This window comes from Anomalospiza imberbis (genome assembly GCF_031753505.1).
Source record: "Anomalospiza imberbis isolate Cuckoo-Finch-1a 21T00152 chromosome W unlocalized genomic scaffold, ASM3175350v1 scaffold_31, whole genome shotgun sequence".
Classification (NCBI taxonomy): domain Eukaryota; kingdom Metazoa; phylum Chordata; class Aves; order Passeriformes; family Viduidae; genus Anomalospiza; species Anomalospiza imberbis.
The window spans coordinates 6,515,973-6,542,919 of NW_027099315.1; the positions used below are offsets into that span (position 1 = coordinate 6,515,973).

The 26,947-nt window shown below is 43.0% G+C and overlaps 1 protein-coding gene across 1 annotated transcript in view; it reads right to left on the reverse strand.

The window, feature by feature from the left end:
- Nucleotides 1–26,947, reverse strand: part of LOC137465571 (guanine nucleotide-binding protein G(q) subunit alpha) — a 166,542-nt gene that overhangs the window by 38,881 nt on the left and 100,714 nt on the right. The window contains exon 3 of the mRNA XM_068177651.1: nucleotides 4,550–4,704. Coding sequence (XP_068033752.1) covers nucleotides 4,550–4,704 — 155 coding nt within the window. The remainder of the gene's footprint in view (nucleotides 1–4,549; nucleotides 4,705–26,947) is intronic.

The window sequence follows — 26,947 nt, forward strand, 5'->3', positions numbered from 1 at the left end:
CCCTCTGGGGGAGACATCTGCTGATAATGGGCCATTGAGTGTCACTGCATGACTTAATAAGAACTATAACATCCCATTGTGAGATGTTCCACCCAGAGGGAGGTGCCAAGGATTCCTGCCTGCATATAGTCCTGAGATTCTGGCCCACCAGCACAGCTTTTTCTGCGCTGGATTTTCCCAGAGGAACAGCTGCCTCTTCAGAGGAAGACTACACCCCTTTCTACAGGATCACTACTCCAACAGAACCACACCTGACACTCCAGGAGGACTGCAGCCATAATTCCAATTGGACTGCAGCCAACACCCTGACTAACAGGGTGTCAGGTTGTATTCTGACTCTGTCAGTGTTGTTTTGGTTTACTGCATTGTTTATTTTATCTTTTTATTTTCTTCCCTAATAAAGAACTGTTATTCCTGCTGCCATATTTTTTCCTGAGACACCCCCTTAATTTCAAATTTATAACAATTCAGAGGGAAGGGGTCTACATTTTTTCCATTTCAGGAGAGGCTCCTGCCTTCTTTAGCAGACACCTGTCTTTCCAAACTTAAACAATAAGTCACCCAGCAATGTATGTGGGAAGTGAATAATATCTTTTTATAAGTTGTGCTCTTGACTTTAGTGCAGATACAAATCTAGAAATTACTTAGAAAACAATATGAACATACAACAATTGGTGCACCCAGTGGTAAGGGGAAAATATGGAATCCATTTGCCAAGCTACCAAGAGGTTCAAATCAACTCCCACCTGTCGCTGTTGAGGCAGGACGGGAATGAAAGAACTCCAGTTCAGAAGGCAAGAAGAAAAACTCTACTTCAAATACATCGCTCTTTTATAGAGAGCATCGTGCAGACTAATTTCATTGGTCTTAAAGTAAAAACATCTCACACCATTGGTGCGCTCTGAATGACGCACGGTGGCAGAACATATCTAGAAACAATGTGAACAACAAGAGAGATAAAGAATTATTTACATTCCTTTCCAACTCTCTCCCAGGCCCAGCTTGGTAGAAATGTCTCTTTCTCTCTGACTGAACTGAGAATACCCATACCCACCTTTCAGTAAACTTACTTTCTTAGACACTCCTCTCACCCCTTTTGGTAAATGCACATCTATCAGATGTCTTCTTGCAGTATACTAGCAGTGGATAGAAAACTTCAAAAGTGTTGCTAAGAATGACAAAGCAGCTCAGAAGATGACAGAATGTGCAAGTATAGAAATTTACAGGATATATTAGAAGCTAGCAACAGAATTTAGAAACAACAGAAAATACAGGGAATGAGATTTAGAAAGACAACATGTACTAATGGTGAGGGGGGGAAGAAGCATCACTGAACAGATTAAAAATACTACTATTGTAAAAATGCTGGGGCAAAAAACCTGACAAGACTACAGGAGAGATTCATGCAAGGGATGAAGGAAGAAGAAGAATGAGATTGACACGTTTCAAAACATATACAAGAGAGTAGATGGCCAACAAACTATTTTTCCAGTTTTATATATCAAGTCAGATGAAATTACTGAAATCTCACCTAGTCAGTAAGCACTGGATGCTCACTTCCTTTTAAGTGCTTTGTCAATCCCAGTAATAAATTTCTTTTTTTTCTGCTTTGTGACATTGGGACTTAAAGCTGGCAAATTTTGCTTAGATGTTTGTCATGGTTTAGGAATGGTACTTCCCAATTTAGTTCTTCCACCAAGATTCTCCAAACCCTACTTCTGTTTGCTTGCTCCCCATCCCCCTCTTCCGCCCCCACAGGTGGGGCATACTCAGATAAGCACCAAGGGACCAAAGCGCATGTGCAAAGGAGAAAAGTTCAAAAGTTCAGTCATGAAGAAGACCATGGCCTTCAGCATCAGAGACCACTGAAAGACCCCCGTGCGACCACCATCGTGAACAGTGCATGCGCAGAAGGGCGTGGATCTAATTACCATGTGAAGCGAGGACAGGCGGGGCCAGGGCTTGAATATGCATAGAAAAGTTGTGCAATGTAATGTATATGGAACACCTTTGAGAATAAAGATGTAGCCCATACCAAGGCTCAGGGCACAAGTTTCACGAGAGCTATCTCACTTGTGCCGGGCACTGACAATACATACCATACCCACTTCATAACTACATCGGGTTGTGGAGTCTATTTATTCCGCATATCGCTTCACTATTGGAACCAATCAATGTAAAGGTTAAATTTAAGAGCAGGCATGGTATGCATAGTATGCAAAAGAACTTATATAACAATGATTCAGAAAAAAAAGTATATAAAATGGATGAGATTTGTTTGTTAAGTGTCCCCGGCACCCTGAATAAAGAAACGTCTGCTTATTCACATCAAAGGATAAGTTTGGATAAGTTTCTTTCACCCTGTTTGTTGACATGCAGACTGTATTTTTAAATAATGATTATTTTTGTTTTCTGCTAATTGCTTTTCCTGGACTTAACAGATGTAAAGAAACTCTATTTGCAAGCATAAATATAAGAGAAGCTAATGTAAAGACTCATATATAGTGCTTCATAATTCTAATGTTTTATTACTTGATCCAAAACAATTTTTGCAGACCACAAAATGAACTCTAATATTTTCTAATTAAAATCTACAAAATCCTCAATAAATCATGTTGTTAAATGGCTACATATGCTGAGCTTTAAAAATTACCAATCAACTAGTATATTTCCCTTCTGCAAGAAAATGCATGAAAATTATGTTTCCATAGCTCATCAATGATCTGTACTATTTAAATACTACTCAAAAGATCTACTATGGTGATGATTTCATTAGAACTAGGTCAAAACTAAGATTCAGTACAATTTGATCTGAAGTGACATCAGATGCCTATTCCCTACTTTGGAGACTTATTAATTTTATTGTATTATTCTAAGGCAAACATTAAAATATATGCATTAATTTCAATTTTGAAATCAGTATTATATCTATTATGGAATCACAGTTGGGACATACAAATATAAGAAACTCAAATTATAAGAAAAGCTCTGTTTTTCCTTCTGCTTATGTTTGCTGTTCATTTAAAAATTAAAACAATCAGAAAGTATAGTTAGCTTAATTTGTCTCTAAAATGTTCTTTTCCTACTTGCGTACGGTAGAAATTTTCACTTACATGTAATTTCCTATGATTTTTAGCTTTCTTACCATTGAAAAATAAAACACAATATTGTATATTTGGGGACACTGAGAATCCATGCAATACAAGAGAGATTTTACTGTATTTTGAACCACTGTGCACCAAAATATGCATATATAAGTAGTAAAAGTGATAGACGGTGAAGGTAACCATCTCTATGGGACAGCATATTGCATAGAACTGTTGGTGTCATGTTGCCAGCCCCTGGGCTGAGTGACAAGGGTTTTGACCGATCAGATCTCTCATAAGACTGCATGCATTTCAGTGGTCCAGGACCCGAAGGGGCATGGAGTTCAAACCAATGAGAGCACCCAGACTGCATCTTTCAAATCCTCTATATAAGGGAGGGCGTGGAAAATAAAGCTCTCTGTGCCACACAAACGTCTGGGGTGAGTGGTCTCTGTCTCTTTGCCCCTCACCCCCCCACACGTGATGTAACAGAGAACAACCTGTATCAGAGGCTGATAAAGCAGAAGCAGAATGTGGTATGGTAATTACAGAGCATTGGAGCCAATCTCAGCAGACCTAATTCACGCACTAGTAGCTCTCTAGCTGCCTAAACTGTATCATCAAGGTATTTTAAAATTTGTTATGACTCAATCATGTATAAAGGATTGTGCTACATAAGGACTCTCAGGCTACTGTGCAGATAAATCTCACTCCAGATTTTTGTTTTGTGTATGGCCATGTTCCATTGACTGAACCTTCATGGTGCCTTTCAGTTTCTTCTGTGTTTTACTCAATGAGAGGATGCCTTTCATGCTAACCTGACATGGAGACTAGAACAATATATTATGATTGATTTCCAAAGGTAATCTAAAAGTTCCAGAGGAGAACATGGAAGTTTTTGCAACAACTTTAACATACAAGTATGCTAACTCTTTTTCTAGTGGCCAATACCAAAAAGTCATCCTCCTCTACCATCATCCTTTATTTTACCAGATGAAAAATTTTACCAGAGTTCTGTAGTATATTACTCAGAGCAACTGAATTTGTTGAAGATGACATTTAGACAATGCTCAGGGTACAATGTTGAATTCCATTGCTATTTTAAACAAGGAAAACAGATGTTCAAGGGCATTGCAATTTTTATGAGTTGCATAGAAGTCTACCTTTGCACTTTCCTAGTAATAATGTAAGATTTAAAATCATCATACACTTATGTTTTGAGAAACAAACACACACATAATACTAAACTAGATTCACTACCTTCCTTACAGTAGTCTTTGCATTCACATTAAGTGCAGGTTTGTGCTGATTATGTATGGACACACAGATACTTCTACACACACATAAAGAAACTGTACATGTAAGTACCCAAAAATATAGTATACAAAGTTAAAAAAAATTAATTAATTTGTTAGAAAGAACAGAAAATAAGATACAGTTATTTGTAGCCACTATATACTTACTATTTTGTTGAATCTGATAGCTGATATTCTCGTCGTCTATCATAACATTCCTGGATTCCAGGGTCATTCCATAAACTTCTCAGTGCATCTACATAGGGGTTCTCAAAAGTTGACACCTTCTCTACATCGACTTCTCGAACTAACTGTGCATGAGCCTAATTTGAAACAAAGAAAACAATTAAATTTAATTAATTTTCTATGTTACCAAATAGTTAATTGTCTCAGATTGAAAGGTGTAGCTGAGTGTGTATTCTATTGCCATCTGTTAGAACCAGGTGGGAGAGTTATCTTCTGTTAATTAGGCAGTTTTCTTTATCTCTTCCACAACCAATCCTCCCTCAGGGGAGATATCTTCTGTTAATGAGCCACTGAGTCTCACTGCATGACTGATAAAATTACATCATCCCATTGTGAGATGTTCCACCCACGGGGAGGAGCCAAGCATTCCTACCCAGATATAATCTGAGATTTAGAACACCACAGTCAGCCTTCTCCCACCAGATTCCCAGAGGAGCAGCTTTCTTCTCCACTGGATTCCCAGAGGAAGATCAGGCCCATCTACACCACCACTGGATCTTCAGAGGAAAACTACACCCTTCTACAGGATCACTGCTTCAACAGAACCACATTTGTCACTCCAGGAGTACTGCAGCCACCATTTAATAGGAATGCTACCAAAACCCTGACCAACAGGATGTCAGGTTGTATTTTTACTCTGTCGCTGTTGTTTTGTATTACTGCATTTTTATTTTTATTTTTTCCTGATGAAGAACTGTTATTCTTACTCCCATATCATTGCCTGAAAGCCCCTTAATTTCAAAATCATAATAATTTGGAGGGAGGGGACTTACATTCCACATTTCAAAAGAGGCTCCTGCCTTCCTTAGCAGACATCTGTCTTTTCAAACCAAGACAGATTTTGGCATCCAACGTGAAGCTCGAGGGCATCGAGAGAAAAAGGGTGAAAAAGAAATAACAGCTCTTGAGTAATCTAATTTTATGTGTGCTAGATATAGAAAACTCGTTAAATGTCACCATGTGGTCCAGCTTATCCTGGTTTGGGTGGCACGTGGTTGTGGCTGTATTTCTCCCATTTGAATGCTCTTTTCTAAACATGGGTCCTTATAACAAAGGCTGCTGTGGCTATTATTCAGTTTGCTTCATGGGTTAATAAGGTGAGGAATTCATGGTTTTTTAACTTCCTCTGTAAAGCAGGCACATGGATTCAGAGCTATCACACACTAAGTGTATGTTTTTGGGCTTACTTTAATAATGGTACCTACTGTGAGAAAATGACACGAGGGGAAATTTTCTCCCAACCCTTTAACCATGTCTTTGTGTCTGCCCCACCAGTTTTCGAAGGGTTCAAAAATTCTCTAAATGTTAATGATATCATACAGTGGTTGGTGTTGCTGATATGCCTGTTAAGCCTGTTCTCTTTGGCATTCAGAGATAAGGGAAGATTGACTTGGATAACCTCCCTGACACCTACCACAGAAAGTAGGGATGCTGCCACAGAACCTGACACTGCCCTGGGGACTAGGGATGCCGCCCCAGAGCCTGACCCTGCCCCACAGCCCATCTCAGAAATGAACCATCCAGACTGGGTGGGGGTTCTGGTACCGGAGATATGTGAGATGGGCCAGATGCTGAAGGAGTACATTTCTCCATCTGGTGAGAAACCCTCCCCCTGCCTCAAAGAGGGAGAGTTTAATGGTGCAGCAGTGGAACCCACAGACGTTACAACCGTCCAGGTTCCAGCTGAATCGCAAGGGCAGTCACAGCCAGCAGCAGTTGCCTCTGTGGAAATGAGGAAGTCTAAGACAAAATCAGAGCACCCAGATAAGGATAAGAATGGAGGGCACTCACAACCCGCAGGGGAAACAACAGTTGAGATCATCACCAAGTCCCTGACGTATGAAAGTCTCTGTAATCTGCACAAAGACATTGTACAACAGGGACGTGAGGCTTATACAACCTGGTTACTTCGGGTCTGGGACCTTATGGGTACAGGTATGCAACTAGATGGTGGTGAGGCAAGGAATTTGGGACCCTTGACCCAGGACTCAAGTATGAATCAGATTTTTGTAAGGGAGCCAGGGTCCCTTTCCCTCTGGGAGCGGCTTTTAATGAGTGTCAGAGAGAGGTTTGTACACAGGGAGAGAATGCAGGGACACCATAATAAAATGCGCTTGAAGACCTTTGAAGAAGGGATCCAACAGCTGAGGGAAGTGACAGTATTGGAGGTACTCTTTGAGAGGGATGGACAGCATGATAATGACCCTGACAAAGTCAGGTACACAGGGCAAATATTGTGGAGTCCGGCAAATCTAGGGCCATCCCAATACACCACCTTCATTGCAATGATTAATGCCGATACCAACTGAGAGACAGTGGGTTCTGTTGCCAACAAGCTTAGAAATTATGAGAGTATGATCAATGGCCCGATGCAGGCCCATATCTCAGCTGTAATTAGGAGCCTCCAAGAGGAGATGAGGGAGATGAGGGAGATGAAGGAGGAGATGAGGAAGAACAGTTCCCATATCGCACCAGTGCAAGTCACAGGCACCAAAGTCAGAGCCCAACGTCCCCCAGCTAGAGACTGAGGGTACACCCCCCCGAGCTGACCTGTGGTTCTTCCTGTGTGACCATAGGGAAAGACATGGGAAGCTGGGATGTGAAACCTACTTCTATCCTGGCAGCATGGGTGCGTCAACTCAAGGAGAGAAACACTAATACCGGGAGTTCCACTAAAGTGAAAGTAGCCTCAGCCTCCCATGACCGAGCTGCTGGGTATGATCTGTCAGATCCCCTTGAAGGTACCTCTAGCATGTATGCCCAGGAAAGAAATAATAACCAGGATTAGAGGGGCCCTGCCTCTAGCCAGGAAGAGGCATGAGAAAACCAAATCTTTTGGACGGTGTGGATCCGATGGCCTGGAACATCAGAGCCACAAAAATATGAAGCATTAGTTGATACTAGTGCGCAATGTACCCTAATGCCATCAGGACATGTGGGGGCAGAACCTGTTTCAATTGTTGGGGTAATGGGGGGATCACAGCAATTAACCCTGTTGGAAGCCAAGGTGAGCTTGACTGGGAAGGAGTGGCAGAAACATCCTTTTGTGGCCATCATAGACTAGGCATAGACTTTCTCTAGAATGACTATTACAAAGACCCAAAGGGACTCAGATGGGCTTTTGGCATAGCTGCTGTAGAGGCAGAGAACATTAAGCAATTGAACACCTTGCCTGGACTATCAGAAAACCCACCTGCAGTAGGACTCTTAATGGTGGAAGAGCAACAAGTACCAATTGCCACCTCAATGGTGCACCGACGGTAGTATCAGATGAATCAAGATGCCGTGATCCCCATCCACAAAATGATCCATGAACTAGAGAGCCAAGGGGTGGTCAGCAAAACCCATTCACATTTCAACATTCCCATTTGGCCTGTGTGAAAGTCTGACAGAAAATGGAGACTGACTGTGGACTATCGTGCCTTGAATGAAGTGACTCCACCACTGAACGCTGCTGTGGCAGACACGCTGCAACTCCAGTACAAGCTGGAGTCCAAGGCAGCAAAGTGGTATGCCACTACTGACATTACTAACACATTTTTCTCCATTCCTCTGGCAACAGAATGCAGGCCTCAGTTTGCTTTCACCTGGAAGGGCATACAGTACACCTGGAACCGACAGCCCCAGGGGTGGAAACACAGCCCCACCATCTGCCATGGACTGATCCAAGGTGCACTAGAAAAGAGTGAAGCTCCAGAACATCTCCAGTACGTCAATGACATCATTGTGTGGGGGAACACGGCAGTGGAAGTATTTGACAAAGGACAGAGCATCATCCAGATTCTGCTGAAAGCCAGTTTCACCATCAAGAAGAGCAATGTCAAAGGACCTGCCTGAGAGATCTAGTTCCTAGGAGTAAAGTGTCAAGACAGACAGTGTCAGATTCCCACGGAGGTCATCAATAAGATCACCGTGATGTCTCCACTGACCAGCAAGAAGGAAACACAGGCTTTCCTCGGTGCCATATGTTTTTGGAGAATGAACATTCCTGAGTACAGAGAGATTGTGAGCCCTCTCTACCTGGTTACCCGCAAGAAGAATGATTTCCACTGGGTGTCTGAACAGCAACAAGCCTTCGCCCAGATCAAGCAGGAGATCACTCATGAGGTAGCCCTTGGCCCAGTCAGGACAGGACCAGTGGTGAAGAATGTGCTCTACTCTGTAGCCGGGAACAATGGCTTGTCCTGGACCCTGTGGTAGAAGGTGCCTAGAGAGACTCGAGGCTGACCACTGGGATTCTGGAGCCGAAGTTACAGAGGATCTGAAGCCAACTACACTCCCACAGAGAAGGAAATCTTGGCCGCATATGAAGAAGGAGTTCAAGCTGCCTCAGAGGCCATTGGCATGGAAGTACAACTCCTCCTGGCACCCTGACTACCGGTGCTGGGGTAGATGTTTAAAGGAAAGGTTTCTTCTACCTAGCACACCAAAGATTCTACATAGAGCAAATTGATTGTCCTCATCACACAGTGTGCCCGTATTGGAAACCCAAATCGCCCTGGGATTTTGAAATAATTACAAACATGCTGGAAGTTGAAAACTTTAGTCTCACTGATGAAGAAGAGCAGGAACAAGTGACACAGGCTGAAGAATCTCCACAGTACAACCAGCTACCAGCAGAAGAAACATGATACGCTCTTTTCACTGAGGGTTCCTGTCGCATTGTAGGGATGAACCGGAAGTGAAAAGCAGCCATATGAAGCCCCACATGACAGGTTGCACAAGCTACTGAAAGAGAAGGGGAATCAAATCAACTTGCTGAACTCAAGACGATTCAGCTGGCCCTGGACATTGCTGAAAGAGAGAAGTGGCCAAAGCTATACCTTTATACCAATTTGTGGATGGTAGACAATGCTCTGTGGGGCTGGCTGGAAAGGTGGAAGAAGGTCAACTGGCAGTGTAGAGGAAAACCAGTATGGGCTGCCGATGAGTGGAAAGACATTGCCACTCAGGTAGACAAGCTACGTGTAAAAGTCCGTCATGTAGATGAACATGTCCCTAAGAGTCGGGCTAATGAGGAACACCGAAACAATGAGCAGGTGGATCAGGCAGCAAAGATAAAGGTGTCAAAGATAGACTTAGATTAGCAACACAAGGGAGAGTTTTTCTTACCTCAATGTGCTCATGATGCCTCAGGTCATCAGGGTGGAGATGTCACCTATAAGTAGGCACGAGACCGAGGGATGGATTTAACCATGGACAGTATTTCGTGGGTTATCCATGACTGTGAGATGTGCGCTGCCATCAAGCAGGCCAAGTGAGTGAAGCCCCTACGGTGTGGTGGGCGGTGGTCCAAGTACAAGTATGGAGAGGCCTGGCAGAGTGACTACATCACACTGGCCCAGACATGCCAAGGCAAGCGCTATGTGCTGACCATGGTGGAAGCCACTACTGGATGGTTGGAGACCTACCCTGTGCCTCACGCTACTGCCCGGAACGCCATCTTGGGCCTGGAAAAGCAAGTACTGTAGAGATATGGCACACCTGAGAGAACTGAGTCAGACAACAGGACCCATTTCAAGAATGGCCATATAAACACCTGGGCCAGAGAACATGGTATTGAATAGATATATCACATCCTTTACCATACACCAGCTGCCGGGAAAGTTGAATGATGCAACGGACTACTTAAGACTACCCTGAAGGAACTTGGCAGGGGAACCTTTTGAAATTGAGAAATTAACTTAGCAAAAGGCACCTAGATGGTCAACACCCGCAGATCCATCAATTGAGCTGGTCCTGCCCAGTCTGAACCCCTGCACACAGTCAATGGAGATACAGTCCCTATGGTACACATGAAAGGTATTTAAGGAAAGACTGGATTAGTCCCACCTCAGGCAAATATGAACCCACCTGTGGGATTGCTTTCGCTCAAGGACCTGGCTACACTTGGTGGGTAAATCAGAAAAATGGACAAGCCTGTGGTGTACCACAGGGAAAACCTAGTCTTAAGTGCAAACTGTGTGTAAAGCTTCATTGTGTAGAGTTTATTGAATTGGCTATGATGCAGATGGTAATAGAATAAGGGGTGGATAATGTCTCAGGTTGAAAAGTGTAGCTGAGAGTGTATTCTATTGCCATCTGTTAGAACCAGGTGGGAGAGTTATCTTCTGTTAATTGAACCACCTGTTAAAACCAGGTGGGGCAGTGTTCTTTAGCTCTTCCACTACCCATCCTCCCTCAGGGGAGATATCTTCTGTTAATGGGCCATTGAGTCTCACTGCATGACTGATAAAATTACATCATCCCATTGTGAGATGTTCCACCCACGGGGAGGAGCCAAGCATTCCTACCCAGATATAATCTGAGATTTAGAACACCACAGTCAGCCTTCTCCCACCAGATTCCCAGAGGAGCAGCTTTCTTCTCCACTGGATTCCCAGAGGAAGATCAGGCCCATCCACACCACCACTGGACCTTCAGAGGAAAACTACGCCCTTCTACAGGATCACTGCTTCAACAGAACCGCATCTGTCACTCCAGGAGGACTGCAGCCACCATTTTATCGGACTGCTACCAAAACCCTGACCAACAGGGTGTCAGGTGGTAATCTGACTCTGACACTGTTGTTTTGTGTTACTGCATTTTTTTTTAAATTTTCTTAGTAAAGAACTGTTATTCCTATTCCCATATCTTTGCCTGAGAGTCCCTTAATTTCAAAAGTATAATAATTCAGAGGGAGGGGGTTTACATTTTTCATTTCAAGGACGGCTCCTGCCTGCCTTAGCAGACACCCATCTTTTCAAACCAAGAGGTTCATATATTGTGAATGCGATTAACAGGAATAATTTTTCAGACTGGCGATCTTACCAATGTGTGGTTATGAATGAATGATGTTAAGGTGTGTTCAAACTAAGAAAAATAGTAATGGGAATGATATGAGAAGAAGTGAATTAATAAATGAGTATATGGTCCATTATTTCAGAATAAGCTTATGCTAATCCAGTATTATTTAGCTGAAATTGATAAAATATTCTCATGAAAATTTATATTTAATTAAGCTAAATTTTCAGAAAGTTTTCATTTTTCAGGTTTAATTTTAAGCTATATAATATGCTTGCTTTTAAAAATAACATCTCTTAAGCAACTTGGCAGAGTTAGACTGCTAGGAGCAGAAAGAATGGGAAGGAGGGAGAAAACTTGTCTTTTAAAGAGATTCATTTATATGTACATACACTAAGAAAGAAAAAGAACAGATGAAAACTTAGCAAACAAAAAAAAAATGGGATTCTATTCTCGAATTTAGTCTACATTTCAGACTAGACTCATTTCAGTAAGGATACAGACCCCTTTCCATTTTAAATCTGGTAAGTGCATACAATAAGGATTGGGTTTGTTATTTTTAAAGTAATGTATCCTGCTTTCACACATACAACCTGTCACCTCTCTTTTCAGGCAGTCCAGGAGAATGCTACTACTCATTACTTAACAAAATTTTATACCTACAACTATTGTCTACTCATGGGGAAATCAAGAATCCCAAGTTCAATCTGAAAAATGTTTGCCTTTGAGATATGGAGAAAATATGCTCTCTGTTATAAGAATTCAAGTCTCTAAGTCCTAACAATGTATATTTTCTTCTGGAACATCATGTTCACCCATCCCAAAATTGGACAGATCATGAAGTGTTTCTATTATCTGATAACAAAATTTTTAAAAAATGATATTCGACTAAGCACAAGCTAATACTCTTGTGAAACAGGAAGATATATTTTTTCTCAAAAGATTTTGTATTTTTTGCTGAAGTCCAGTTATGTAATCAGTTGGCTTTAGAGTATTCCAAAAGAATGATACCCCAAGTATTTGCTCACTACTTGTGAGAAACTGATACAACAATATATTCAGATATTATTTATTTTATTGTTCTTGAGCTCTGAAAGTATGGCCAGGTGATATCAAAATGCTAACAGAGGTAAACGACTGACTCAGTATTCAGAAGTTGCTCTTAAGCTTTCGTTGGAAATTCATCATAATTGACAGATGCTCAAGTATTATACATCAGGAGCGTCACAAAATGAAATTACTTTTTCAGTTATTAATTTAGACATATAATTGCTAAAAAATAGTGAAGATTTAAAATAATTTTGTTTACCAGTTCTGTTTGTCCTGCCCTAAAACGAATATGACTTTGCACTATGTGGCAAAAACCTCTAAAATTAAGTCCAATATATACCAGCGACACGTATCCAGCAGAAATCTAATTCAGCCTTTTAAAAGAAACATTCTTTCCTCAATGAAAACTGTTTCTGGTTCCCTGGGTAGACTTGGGTAGACTCAGGATGACTTGTATCCTACTGACATACAGCTCTTGACAAAAATGCTGCTTTTCTTAAAACAGTATTAACCCTTCACACAAATTTCAAGTCTTTATGCTACTTCTAGGCTATGGTGTCTTGTTCCCCAGAGATACTCTACATTGCTGTAGATTACAATTTTTCTTTCTCTGAGTCTTTATCAGTTGGCATCTTTTACTGGCTTCTAATTTCTGGATGAAAAGACAGAGATTTAAAACCTGGATCTCATCTATTGGCTTGATTTCTCAATCTGATAAAAACCAAAAGTAATTCTACTGAAGCCTAATGAGATGCTGTCGTGGTTTGACATGGAAGTGATTTTTTCAGGAAGTTGGGTCAAACCAATCAGTAGTCAAGTTTGGATATTGGCACCTGAAGTGACCACTGAAGGTATGGATACGCTTCTGAGAACACAGGGGGTTAAAAGCAAGAACTCCTAAGAGCTCGCTCTTTTTGGTTCCGGTCAGGGTGCTGTGCAGATCTCCCCTGCCCAGCCGTGGGCTGGGTGGGGGAGGGGAAGCCATGCGGCCTGGTTGAGGTGAGCCGAGGGGTAGAAAGACTGGAACCAAGCCAGCTCCTGTGGACGGAAGGGTGGAGAGAAGCGGAGATGCCTTTGTCGTCCCGCTCCCCCCCCCCCGAGGGAAGAGACTGTCACCAGAGGACACAAGGAAAAACAACGCACCACAGCTTTGGTCACCATGAAGAGATTAATTTACTTTTCTTACTCCAATCATTTATAGTTCTCAAAAGGTGCCAGTGGATTGGAAGGTGAACGTGCCACCTCTTCAATGACACTGTACAAACTACCAGTCTATCAAATTTCTCCACCTCTAGGAAAGAATGCAAAACAATAGGTTGTTTACAGAAAGTTGCGTGAGAAAGTTCTCTACAAGAATGTAAATTCAGAAGGCTTTAGAAAATCCTAACAAATCAGGGCGACGAGACAGAGAGTCCAGACGGCACCTGTAACTTTGCCAGCGGAGGAGGAGATGATGGGGAGGGAGGAAGGTGCCCAGCCTTGGCCTTGGGAATCGGCTGCTGGGCAGAGATTTCAGCCATCCAGGGAGTCTGAACTTTTAACCCTTTCCTGGGAAATGAAGGCTTTGTAAAATATTACTCCTCCTTGATTTGAAGTAGAAGAGAGACAGTCTGAGATCCGAGATGATGGAAGAGGAAATTTTTGAGTGGGAGGATGGAGTGGCTTGTGGCTGGACTTTTCTTGTTAGCCATAGACTGAACCAAATTCTCCTGCAACATGGACTGCAGTTAGGGGGGTGCGTTACTGAGCCAAGAAACCTGTTTCAGTGACTACCAACAGAAAAATGGAGAGAACAGAAGAAAGCTAGAGAAAGTGTGGAGAGGCCCTCTGTCATCAAGGAAGAAGAAAAGGAGAAGAAGATCTCTGTTCTTAGACCCTCGGCCCCAGGGGAAAATGGGGGGGACTGTAGTCCCGAGATGAGAAACTAAACTGTTGTCTCTTTTAGTCCATGGCAAAGCATCCTTAAAAGAGCCCTATGAGCAGTCTGTCCATGCACGGTGGTGAGAACACTGTGTCATGGAAAAGAAAGTGTCACCATAGCAGATTTTCTCCAGGCGGTTGCCATGTGTGACATGGAAACACAAGGGTGGCAATTGTGTTTCCTGGGGGTCTGTGGCACAGGAGAGACTCCTGTCTCCCTTGAAAGATTGAGTATTTGATTATCTGAAGGGTGGCAACTTGATCAGGATCCTGGGTAGTGTCTCACTGTTAGGTTTGTTTGGAAATTAGGTGGGAGGAGGAGGAGGGGTGTTTTGGAAGGTCTTCATCCAGGATTTAGTGTTTGTAGTTTTTATAGTAGTAGTAGTTTAATAAAGTTCTTTTCTTTGTTATTAAGCTTAGGCCTGCTCTGCTCTGTTCTTGATCACATCTCACAACAATTATTTAGGAAGGTGCATTTTCATGGGGGTGCTGGCATTGTGCCAGTGTCAAACTATAACAGATGCAAAAGCATACATTTACTGCAGAAAAAGACTAAACCATGCATGATGTGTGGTGCTAAAACTGCTAAATATTTGGTTTAGTTTCCTTCCACCAATATAATATCAGTCTTGGAACACTACTTTTGATGTTAGCACTCAAATTGCTTACATGACAAATCTGAGGACTCATCATTCATCTAGTTTCCGCAGTATAACCTTTACCTAGTACTTCTAAGTCTTCACTGATACTTTTTGCTGTACCCAAAAATAAACATTACTTGAAGCAAAATAGTAAATCTACCGTCCCTTAAAAGTTGTACCATCTGAGATTTCTTTCTTTTGGAACAGCAACAACTGCTATCAAAGCAGTGAAACAAACAAAACCAAAAAGGATTCTGCGAGTACCATGAAATTCAAATTGGTGGGTAAAATATAATTACTAGTTAAGCTGTAATGTTCTGCAAACAAAATCTAGATGATCTGACTTTACAGTCTGATACACTTGACATCAACAGTCAAAGAACATTTTCCATGTCCTTTTGAAGATATAAGAACACATGTAACAAATTGCCCATTATTTGCCACAGATGTTATAGAAACATTAATCCAATTATCTTTAACAAATGACATAAATTTTTAAGTATTTCTAAAGCAGGGACCAAAAATAAAGAGGCAAGCTGGACAGGAACAAACGCAGATCCGAACCAATGTGGCTAATCATGCGTTCTCTCTTTATTGTTTACAGACAGTAGTTTTTATACACTTCCAGATAGTTTACAATCGTGAGCACACTCTCATTGGCAAGCAAACATTGTTTGTTCCTGTCTTAAGGTGGCTAAAGTTTCACACTGCAGACCTATACTAATTCACACCTAGATAGCTCAGTACTTTCTGTTATACCTTAACATAATTTCTGACTGTGCCACAAACTTATTCTTAACTGCGCCACAGGCTTCAAGGCCTCACCGAGGCCCACATCTGAGGCCTAGGCTGGGGTAGCTCAACCTTCACTCTTAAACATATAAATCATGAAAATACAGATCATGACCTCTTTCTCTCAGAAATTGTTCTACAATTCCCCCTTTTTTTCTTTTTGAGCAACCCAGACTGATTCGAAGGCGTGGCTAGTTACTTTCCATACACATTGTAATACACACAGTATAAAGATTAAAATAAGTATAATAGTATTAAAAATTATAATACCAAAACGAACTAATCCCATGAACCATCCAGTGAAACCTAAAGAATTGAGCCAGTCGGCAAATGGAGAGTTTACAACAACAAGCTTCTTCATATTGTCCTTCAGTTGTGTTAATTGTTTATAGATTGATCGAGAGTGGCCAGACAAATTCATGCAGCACATGCCTTCAAATTCTTCACACCCATGTCCTTGTGCTTAAAGAAGAAAATCAATGGCAGCTCTGTTTTGCAGAACTGCATGATGAATGTCATCCACGTCAGCGGCAAGCTCACTTAACATATTAGATGTGGTATTCATTTGCTGTGATGTCCAACAGGCCAGGGATCTCAATTGTGTGAGAGCTTGCACTGACGCAACTCTGGGGGCGAAAATTGAGGATATTACTACAGAGGCACGCCCCCAAAGTGATACATGGTCATTACAATGGGGTTCTAGTTGGAGAGCACTTCATTTAGTTCATCGAGGCTTCGGGGGGAAACCTATAACTTGATGGATGGTGGGAGCAAACAGGGTTAATTTACCAATGTAACATGGGCCTCCCATAGCTTTTTGAGGCACTGCAGACCAGGCTCGATCCCCACAAATGAGGAAAGTTCCTGGTGCTAGTTTTCTTGCCACACTTTTTGATGGTATCACGGATTGTGTCTGATTATTACAATATTCTGAATAGTTATAATACAATTGGGATCTGGGAGACAACCAAGTGTTACTATCATGTGGCTGATGTCCTTCTTGTGTTGGTTTCATTGCATGAGGTCCAAATATCAAACAGTAATTTCCTGGGACAGAGCCTAAAAGATCGAATTCTTGAGGTGGGATACTAATAAATTTAAGATTCTGCACAACTGCAACAGCTTGCGCTCCCAGAACACCTTTTGGGTCTATTTTGGCTTGGGTCCAATTTTTGAATTCTGCCATGGTACCCAGTGGAACTCCAATTAAACAAGTACGAAAAGGACTAGATGGTGTGTTTAATGACAGGCAGAATGAATCCTGCCCCGTTTGATTGGCCCATGTGACCCACATGTTTTGTCTCTTGTAAACATCAAGGATTCCAGATACTTTAGTTACAAAGACACTACTTAACAAAAGCACTGTAACCCACCACATATTTTTCCTGTTTGTGATTGCTCTGTGTAACATGAAAGAAACAAACTTACTTCTAAACTTAATTCTAAACACAAACTAGACTTATACTAAACTTAATATTATGCTGATAATTATCTAACTTAATTTCTAATACTCTAAAAAATTAATTTTCATAAGAACTGGACTTGTCGTGGGATGTTCCAGGTAAATCGATGTCATCAACGTTGTTAACACAGTTGGTTGAAATCTCTGCCTGTGGACATGCACGGGTGAATTTGCTCGGTAACCAAACTGGACCAGTACCTGTTGAAACACACATATAACCTCTACCATTAAACAACACAGGACTTGGCCCTTGCCATTCACCTGTTTGCATGTCCTTGTGATAGACATAAAGTCCTGGAATTGCTTGTGGTCTTCCCTCCCTAAGTGCTTGGTGGTGTATCACCACCGCAGGTTCTTCTCTACCTTGTGCTAAACACAAGTGACTTAGGGTAAAAAATACTTTCAACAATCGATTAGATACATCAATCTCATCATTCTGCTTTTGTTTTGCTAGATATTCTTTCAGGGTATGATTTGCTCTCTCTACAATAACTTGACCTGTAGAGGAGTGAGGGATCCCTGTGGTATGTTTCACCCCCCACTTCTGCATAAATGTGGCAATTTGTTGACTGACATAAGATGGAGCATTGTCAGCCTTAATTTCTACAGGTACACCCATAACTGCAAAGCAGGCAAATAAATGCCTTTTCCCATGGAGAGCTTTTTCCCCTGTCTGTGCTGTTGCCCAAATGAACTTTGAGTAGGTATCTACAGTGACATGGACATATTTCAACCTCCCAAACTCTGGAACATGAGTGACATCCATCTGCCACAATTCTAAAGCTTTCAGACCCCTTGGATTCGTGCCCAGTCTGAGGCCAGGCCCATACATTGAGGGCAGGCACGGACAATCCCTTGAGCATCATTCAGGGGGTTCTGAAATTGTCAATGCATGATTCTAGCATTGAACAGGTAAAAACACCCATTCATGCAGAATCCTTGCTGAACCAGGTTGGGACTCCCCCTTTTTCTTTTTCCATTGAAAAACAATGGCAAGTGGACAGGTATCACTGTTGGGGAGAAACAGTGACAACTTGAACCAGGTTGCAAATTTTTTTTTTTTTCTGAAACTCGAATCAAAGCTCTTTGTTTATCAGAGGTATAAACTTGAGTGCCGTTAGCATCAGTGCCATGGAGCCAAGGCAGAAATGGTTGTAGATCATCCTCAGTAATTCTTGGATAAAGCAGCTGCAATGATGTGTCTTTGCTGTTGCATGGCGTCTTGAAAGGCTGCAGTGAATGCTGCAGTTTGATTGCTTTGCTCTGCCCTTGTGGCTCTGACAAGCCTCCCGTCGGCTGGACAGCTTTGTGGAAGGGTCCTCTAATTGAGGTGCCTGAGGTGAGAGATTGGAAAGCTGGGCTATTTTTTGCTGTAAAATATTTGTTTTCTGTGTTTCATGTTGTGATCGCCTCCTGTTACGATCATTAAAATTGGGAGGGTCTGAATCTGATTCGTCTGTGTCAGAATCCGAGGGGAGCGGACAGTGTTGGGCAACCTCTGTGTGACGTGAATGAGCTGCTGCGGGCAGTATCGCTATTGTCTGGGTTGACGCTTCTGCTGTCCCGCCGCCGCGGCCAGATTCAAAGCCGCCCCCCCTGTGCATGGGTCTCTGCCGGCAGCGCTGGCTGCGGGGTGCCCCCCCCCGCACGCGCGCTCAGCTGCGGCGGTGGCTGCGCCTCCTGGGAGGTGCAGGGGCGGCGCTGCCTCACTCCCGTTGCTGCCCTGGTCTCCGCCCCAGTGTTCCGTCACCTGAGCCAGCCCCGTTTCGTCATCAACTCCGCCTGTCTCCTTGGGTTTCACCCTGCCGCAGGAGTGGGGGGGCTGGCTCACTTCCTGTTGCCCCTCATTCTGCCTGGCAGCTGGCTGAGTCACTTCCGCCGTCTGCTCACACGCCTCCATGCGAGCTACAACTTCCTGCATGGAGGTGCTGACCGGAGCTTTTTGTCCGCACATTGGCCACATATTCTGAACACCAAAAAATTACTCGACCTGAGATGGCTTCAGAATCTCTGTTTTTTCAACCACAGGTCACTCAAACGCCTGAATTGCTGCCACAGGTGGCCTTTTTTCAGCGGACATACTTTGCAAGGTTCATAAGACTTTCTTTGCAACATCTCCAAACTCAAAAACGTTTTTTTTGTCCCTTCCACCCTTCACGGCCGAATTCCAAAGCAGTTGCCGTATTTCTTGCCATTCTGTCTCACTAAAGAGGAGTGAAGGCTTCTGTAATTTGCTCTTATCTCTCACCCATAGGGCTAATTGCTCTAAATCAGGGTCCTTTAGTTTTTCCCCTCTCTTTGAAAGGATATAAACGACAGGTCGCAAAGCCACATCCCAATCATTATCCATTCTGACTGCCTTCCTCTGTCTCGGCTCACGGCTTACCTTCCAACCACTGTGGGGTGCTCCGTATCTTCCAAACGACACAGTCGCGACACCGCTCCAGCTACCCCGCTCTGTCTCATCCACCTCTGCCACGCAGCTATTCCACCTCTGCATCCAGGTAATGCGTGAACTTCAGAGGCTACCGCGGTCCCCAGTTGCGAAAAAGCAAAAACGATCTGCAGACCTTTCTCAGGAGGCTTCAGTGCTCTGGCATCCCAATCCCAGTCGCTTTAAAAAGCGATTTGGGATCTGAGCCCCCCCCCTGCCGCTCATTCCTGCAAGCGTTTTGGGGGCTGTTCCCCATCACTATCTTAGAAGTGAGAGTCATTTTTGATTGAATGACTTTTTGGAACTCATTGCAGTCTTCCTGTCCCTGTTCATGGGCGCCACGTGAAGCAGGGACCACAAATAAAGAGGTGAGCTGGACAGGAAAAAACGCAGATCCGAACCAATGTGGCTAATCATGCGTTCTCTCTTTATTGTTTACAGACAGTAGTTTTTATACACTTCCAGATAGTTTACAATCGTGAGCACACTCTCATTGGCAAGCAAACATTGTTTGTTCCTGTCTTAAGGTGGCTAAAGTTTCACACTGCAGACCTATACTAATTCACACCTAGATAGCTCAGTACTTTCTGTTATACCTTAACATAATTTCTGACTGCGCCACAAACTTATTCTTAACTGCGCCACAGGCTTCAAGGCCTCACCGAGGCCCACATCTGAGGCCTAGGCTGGGGTAGCTTAACCTTCACTCTAAACATATAAATCATGAACATACAGATAGTGACCTCTTTCTCTCAGAAATTGTTTCAAGTTTCTTCCTTGATTTCTACAGGTATTAAAAAGAATCATTCTAGAAAAAGAGAACTGAAATTTCTAGGAATACCTTTAGAAGTATTTTCTAACAATAATTTTATGTTTCAGAAACCAGGAAATCAGAGTGTTAGATGATACTAAAATAGCTATCTTCTTCACCACTGCCTTCAGAAAATTATTGACAATGTTAAAAACTATTTCTCAGCTTGAAGATAATTATGCTTTTATACTGGTCATTCTGGCAATATTATTTCTCCCCTGATTGCATTAAAAAATAAATATATTTTTTAATCTCTAAGGTTCTGTCCTGGTTCTATCCCAGATGAGCAGAAGGGGGCATGGCCAAGACATGTTATGCGATTAACACCTTATGTCATTGCCAGGGTGTCCTTGTTTAGAGGAAATTTGTGAGGAAACTTTTAAAGGGGTTCCTCTAGAAAGTAGATTTAAGCAGTCCTTCTCCTGACTGGTTTGGGAAAAGATTTCCTTGGAGAAAAGTGGAAAAAACTGTTTATTTAACAAGCAAAGTATTCACAAGTATAAAAAAAATTAATAATATTAAACAATAAAACCTCTCGCTGTTTTGAAGAGATGGTAAATTCAAAATGTTTTTTTCGTGGCATGTAGTTCGGTTCGTTCAGTCTCTTATTAATTGTTCTTGCACTGGAAAATGCCCCGTCCCGGACCCTGGTGGGCCACAGGTGTGAGCTTTCGGTGGTTTTTTTTGGTTTTCAGTTTAGAGCATGGTTTCAGTTTCAGGAAAAAGAAAAACTACAGTTTGGGGAACTTTTCTGTCTCAGCTAGCTAAAAACTACTTACAAGGAAAGGAGAGCTCTTTCTCGCTGTCTGTACTGCAGACAACACAGTTTGTGAGAAGAAAAGCTGAAGCTTTTATCCCTACGTTTTTGAATACAGACCCCTCAGAAAATCCACTGCTTTTCTGTCTCCCACCCTTCACTCATAGAACTAGTTTTAAAGGTGTAAAACTTATTTCTGAGTTAAACAGACGAATGGGGATACAATTCAGCATCATAAAGTTACAATAGGACACAGGGATAGGGGGAAGGGACAGTCTCGCTTCCAGGGGAAAAGGATTCCTTCCAGTCGTGGCTGTGGCTGCTGTTGGGTTGGGTCTGGGTCTGTGGTGAGCATTTTTGCATGTGATCTGTCTTGGTTTGAAAAGACAGATGTCTGCTAAGGCAGGCAGGAGCCGTCCTTGAAATGAAAAATGTAAACCCCCTCCCTCTGAATTATTATACTTTTGAAATAAAGGGACTCTCAGGCAAAGATATGGGAATAGGAATAACAGTTCTTTACTAAGAAAATTTAAAAAAAAATGCAGTAACACAAAACAACAGTGTCAGAGTCAGATTACCACCTGACACCCTGTTGGTCAGGGTTTTGGTAGCAGTCCGATAAAATGGTGGCTGCAGTCCTCCTGGAGTGACAGATGCGGTTCTGTTGAAGCAGTGATCCTGTAGAAGGGCGTAGTTTTCCTCTGAAGGTCCAGTGGTGGTGTGGATGGGCCTGATCTTCCTCTGGGAATCCAGTGGAGAAGAAAGCTGCTCCTCTGGGAATCTGGTGGGAGAAGGCTGACTGTGGTGTTCTAAATCTCAGATTATATCTGGGTAGGAATGCTTGGCTCCTCCCCGTGGGTGGAACATCTCACAATGGGATGATGTAATTTTATCAGTCATGCAGTGAGACTCAATGGCCCATTAACAGAAGATATCTCCCCTGAGGGAGGATGGGTAGTGGAAGAGCTAAAGAACACTACCCCACCTGGTTTTAACAGGTAGTTCAATTAACAGAAGATAACTCTCCCACCTGGTTCTAAGAGATAGAAATAGAATACAAATCCCCGGCTATATTTTGCATTTGCAACGTAAGACATGAACCGTTCTCTTTTTGTATATTTTCCATATTGATATTGTTGATGTTACTGTTAGTTTTCTTATCTCATTGCCATTTACAGTAAATTGTTCTTATCTCACCCCATGACCTTTGCCTTTTGTGCATCCAATTCTCCTCTCTGGCCTCCCAGGGGGAGGGAGGGTGGAAGAGGAGTTAGGGGGAATGACTGAGTGGCAGTGTTGTTTGGAAAGTCTCATTGGGAGAACTAAATCGTGGAGTACCATTCCTAAACCATGACAGTTTCATAGTCTCAGTTTTCTACCTATTTTATAATTTTTTGAAAGCACTCATGTCCCTCAGTGGCTAAGCGGGACAAAAAATGGATCTGTTCCAATATTCTTTCCATAGATGCCTCAACCTTTTGGAATCTTACAACAGTGGTGACCTAGTTACAGGGATAGGAGGCAGAGTTAACATTAGGGCTAATGAAAACATGTATTCTACACTCCTCTACATCATCTTCAGTGGACTGTCTTTTTTTAAGGCAATATGGAGAAGCATAAGGTCTGCCATTCTTTCTCTGGCCTGGAACTGGGGAGGGGCTGGGGCTGTCCAGACCACACCATCACCACATTTTCTCCAGCCATGAAGCCCAAAACCTTGAAAAGACAGCTTCTGACCAGGAGATTGCCTTGGGAAATGGAGCGGCAGGGGTGGCCCCCGGTCCAGTCGAGTTGTGTGCAGCCAGAGCCTGCTTGGGACCCAGCTGCATGTTGCCTGCCGGTTTGCTGCTGCCTCCACTGAGAGAGAGACCCAGCACCCCCTACTTCCATTGCCACTTGCTGTCAGGGAGAGAGAGACACTTGCCACAAGTAAGGGAAGATCCAGACAGTGACCGCATCCCCCACCGCTACCCCCACTGCTGCTGCCATGGGAAGGGAGCTTGCCCAGGACTGTGCATCTTGGCAGCATAGTTCCTGGTTTGAACTAGCTCATTGGTTTTCATTTTGTTCCTTTTTTTCCATTGGTCCCAGGCTGGGGGGAGGAGGTTTGAGCCACAAGAGACTTTCCGGTGTGCCGCTTGTTCTCCCAGGTGCCACGTGGCAGACAGCATGGGGGGAGCTACCATTTTGGTTTTGCCCTAGGGGTGGGGGGGGCAGGTGATGTTTTGCCTTTGCTGATTTTGTAGATAAACCATTTTTCTCTGTATTGTTGTGTTTGCACCTTTTGACTCAGTAAAATTGTGACTCTAATGTTTTTGGTTTTACTTCTCACAGTCCTGTTTTCCCCTCCACTGTTGAGCAGGGGGGAGGTACTCGAGCAGTATTAACTTTTTTCCCCACTGAGTTTTTCTTTTTAGAACCATTACAAGTGGTTAGAGTTGTTATAGATGAGTAATGTGATGGTTGGCTCTCACAATTAAGAGATAGATATTGTGTGTATGTTAATATGTATAGAGATGTTATTGTAATATGTCCTCCCATAGTCCTCTTTCCCCTCTCCCTTGTATTAGCTTTGGTAGTCAGGGCATTTGAGGAGGGCCGGCTTACTACTAGGAGGCCCATCATAACAACACCTGACCTCCAATCAAGATGCAAGAAAGTGATCTTCACCAATGGACAGCAGAGGAGTTAACTGACAAAACTTTGGGAGGGGCTAAGGGTATAAAAGGCAGAGCATCCATTTTGTAGATGAGCACGTGGCTTCTGGTCACGGAGACTCCCAGCGCTGTAATTTTTCCTTATTCAGTCCTTTGTTGTATTTTTGTTAAGGTTTAATAAACCATTAAAATTTTAAAAGTGAGAGTCATTATCTCACAGTCAATGTTCGAACAAACTTAGAAAGAAGGGGTTTTTTTTGTATTCCTTTTGATATTGTCTACGTAATTTTTTTCAAACTGGCTTTGTTGGAAATTATACAAAGTTTAAATTTTTTATATAACTTTAGTCAAGGGTTTTATTTGCCTTTGCCCAGGGGGAAAGGAATTGAAGTTTCTTTTCAAAGGACTGTTTCACTAGTCGAGCCCGGATGAGGTTAACATCTCAACAGACTGGGAGTAGAACAGGAGATATACAATAGATAATGACCATCAACTCCAAACATCTCCCATGGCATGGTAGGAGATACCTGGTCTGGGAAAAGATAGATAAGAGAGCGAAGAATGAGAAAAAGAATGAGAACCTTATTAACACTGAAGGCAAAAGGATCAATAACCAGTAGGAAATCAAATACTAAGAACTGTGTAACTTGGGACCAATGATAATTGAACCAATTAATTTCTCTGGGTTTTGACTGTATAAGTATGTGAAAAATCTAGTAAAGACTATATGATGGAATGATTTTCTCTGCACAACCCGGGCAATGTCTGGATGAAATTATTTCTGTAGCACATCCTGGCCAGAACAACATCCTGACCAGAATAAAGTGATGCCTTGATTCTCTAACACTGAAAAGATGTTGTTGGGAAGTTTTTGGTTTTTCCTGCAGTTTCAGTTACAGCTTTCTAACCTACCAAAATGATTTACGAGAGACATACACAAATGCAGTCCATTTTTAAAGAGTATTCTGATACACAGAAGAAAGCAATATGCTTGAGATGCAGTAGGCAAAGTTGTTTCACATCAATGATCTATATGGACTAATTGATTTTAAGATGACCATTTAAAGAATCTCTCTTACGTAGCAAAACAAATCTTAGCAAATATTTTCTGTTTTCACAGAATCAAAGAATGACTAGGTTGGAAGAGACCTTCAAGATCATCAAATCTAACCCATGCCCTAAGACCTCAACTAAATCATGGCACCAAGTGCCACATCCAGTCTTTTTTTAAACACATCCAGGGATGGTGACTCCACCACCACCCCAGGCAGACCATTCCAATACTTTACGACTCTTTCAGTAAAAAACATTTTCCTAATATCCAACTTATATTCCCCTTGGCACAGCTTAAGACTGTGTCCTCTCGTCCTGTCAGTTCCTGCCTGGAGAAAGAGATCAACCCCCACCTGACTGCAACCACCTTTCAGGAACTTGTAGAGAGTGATAAGGATACCTCTGAGTCTCCTTTTCTCCAGGCTAAACAACCCCAGCTCCCTCAGTCATTCCTCGTAGGGCTTGTGTTCCAAGCCCCTCACCAACCTAGTTGCCCTCCTCTGGATGCCCTCAAGCGTCTCAACGTCCTTCCTAAACTGAGGGGCCCAAAACTGGACACAGTACTCAAGGTGTAGCCTCACTCTTGTTGAGTATAGGGGAAGGATGACTTCCCTGGTCCTGCTGGCCACACTATTCCTGATATGGGCCAGGATGCCATTGGCCTTCTTGGCCACCAGGGCACACTGCTGGCTCATGTTCAGTCGGCTGTCAACCAGTACCCACACGTCCCTTTCCACCTGGCCACTGCCTAGCCACTCTGTCCCCAGCCTATAACATTACAGGGGCTTATTGTGGCCAAAATGCAGGACTTGGTACTTGGACGTATTAAATTTCATCCTAGTGGACTCCGCCCATCCATCCAACCGTTCCAGGTGTCTCTGCAGAGCCCTCCTACCTTCCAACAGATTGACATGCTCCGAGCGTAGTGTCGACTGCAAATTTACTAATGAAAGACTCAATCCCCTCATCCATGCCATCAATAAAATTATTGAACAGAACTGGCCCCAGCATGGATCCCTGAGGAACACCACTTTCTGCCAGCTGGATGCAGCACTGTTCACCACCACTCTCTAGGCCTGGCCTTCCAGCCAGTTCTTTACCCAGCAAAGAGTGCTCCTGTCCAAGCTGTGGGCTGCCAGCTTTTCCAGGAGTATGCTGTGGGAGACAGTGTCAAAGGCCTTGCTGAAGACCAAATCGACAACCTCCACAGCCTTTCCCACATCCACCAGGCAGGTCACCTGGTCATAAAAGGAGACCAGGTTGGTAAAACATGATCTCCCCCTCCTAAACCCATGCTGGCTAGGTCTGATACCCTGGCCGTCCTGTAAGTATAGAGCAATAACACTCAATATAAACTCTTCCATTACCTTAACAGGTACTGAGGTCAGGCTAACTGGCCTATAATTACCAGGATCCTCCTTCCTACCCTTCTTGTGAATGGGCGTCACACTGACGAGCTTCCAGTCATCTGGAACCTCACCAGTGAGCCAGGGCTGTTGGCAAATGATGGAGACTGGCTTCACAAGCTCATCTGCCAGCTTCATCATCACCCTGGGATGGATCCCATCTGGTCCCATAAATTTATGAACATCCAAGCAGATCAGCAGTTCTCTGACTGCCTCCTCCTGGATAACAGGGAGACCATTCTGCTCCCTGACACCATCTACCAGCCCAGGAGGACATTTGCCCTGAGGACAGGCCGTCTTCCCACTAAAGACTGAGGCAAAGAAGGCGTTAAGCACTTCCACCTTCTCCTCATCTGCAGTTACTAAGTTCCTTCCTGCATCCAGCAGAGAACAAAGGTTGGTCTTACCCTTCCTTTTGCTGTTAATATATTTGTAAAAACATTTTTTATTATCCTTTACAAAAGTTGCCAAGTTAAGTTTGAAGTGAGCTTTGGCCTCTCTAATTTTTTCCCTACATGACCTAGCAACCCCCTTAAATACTTCCTGAGAGACCT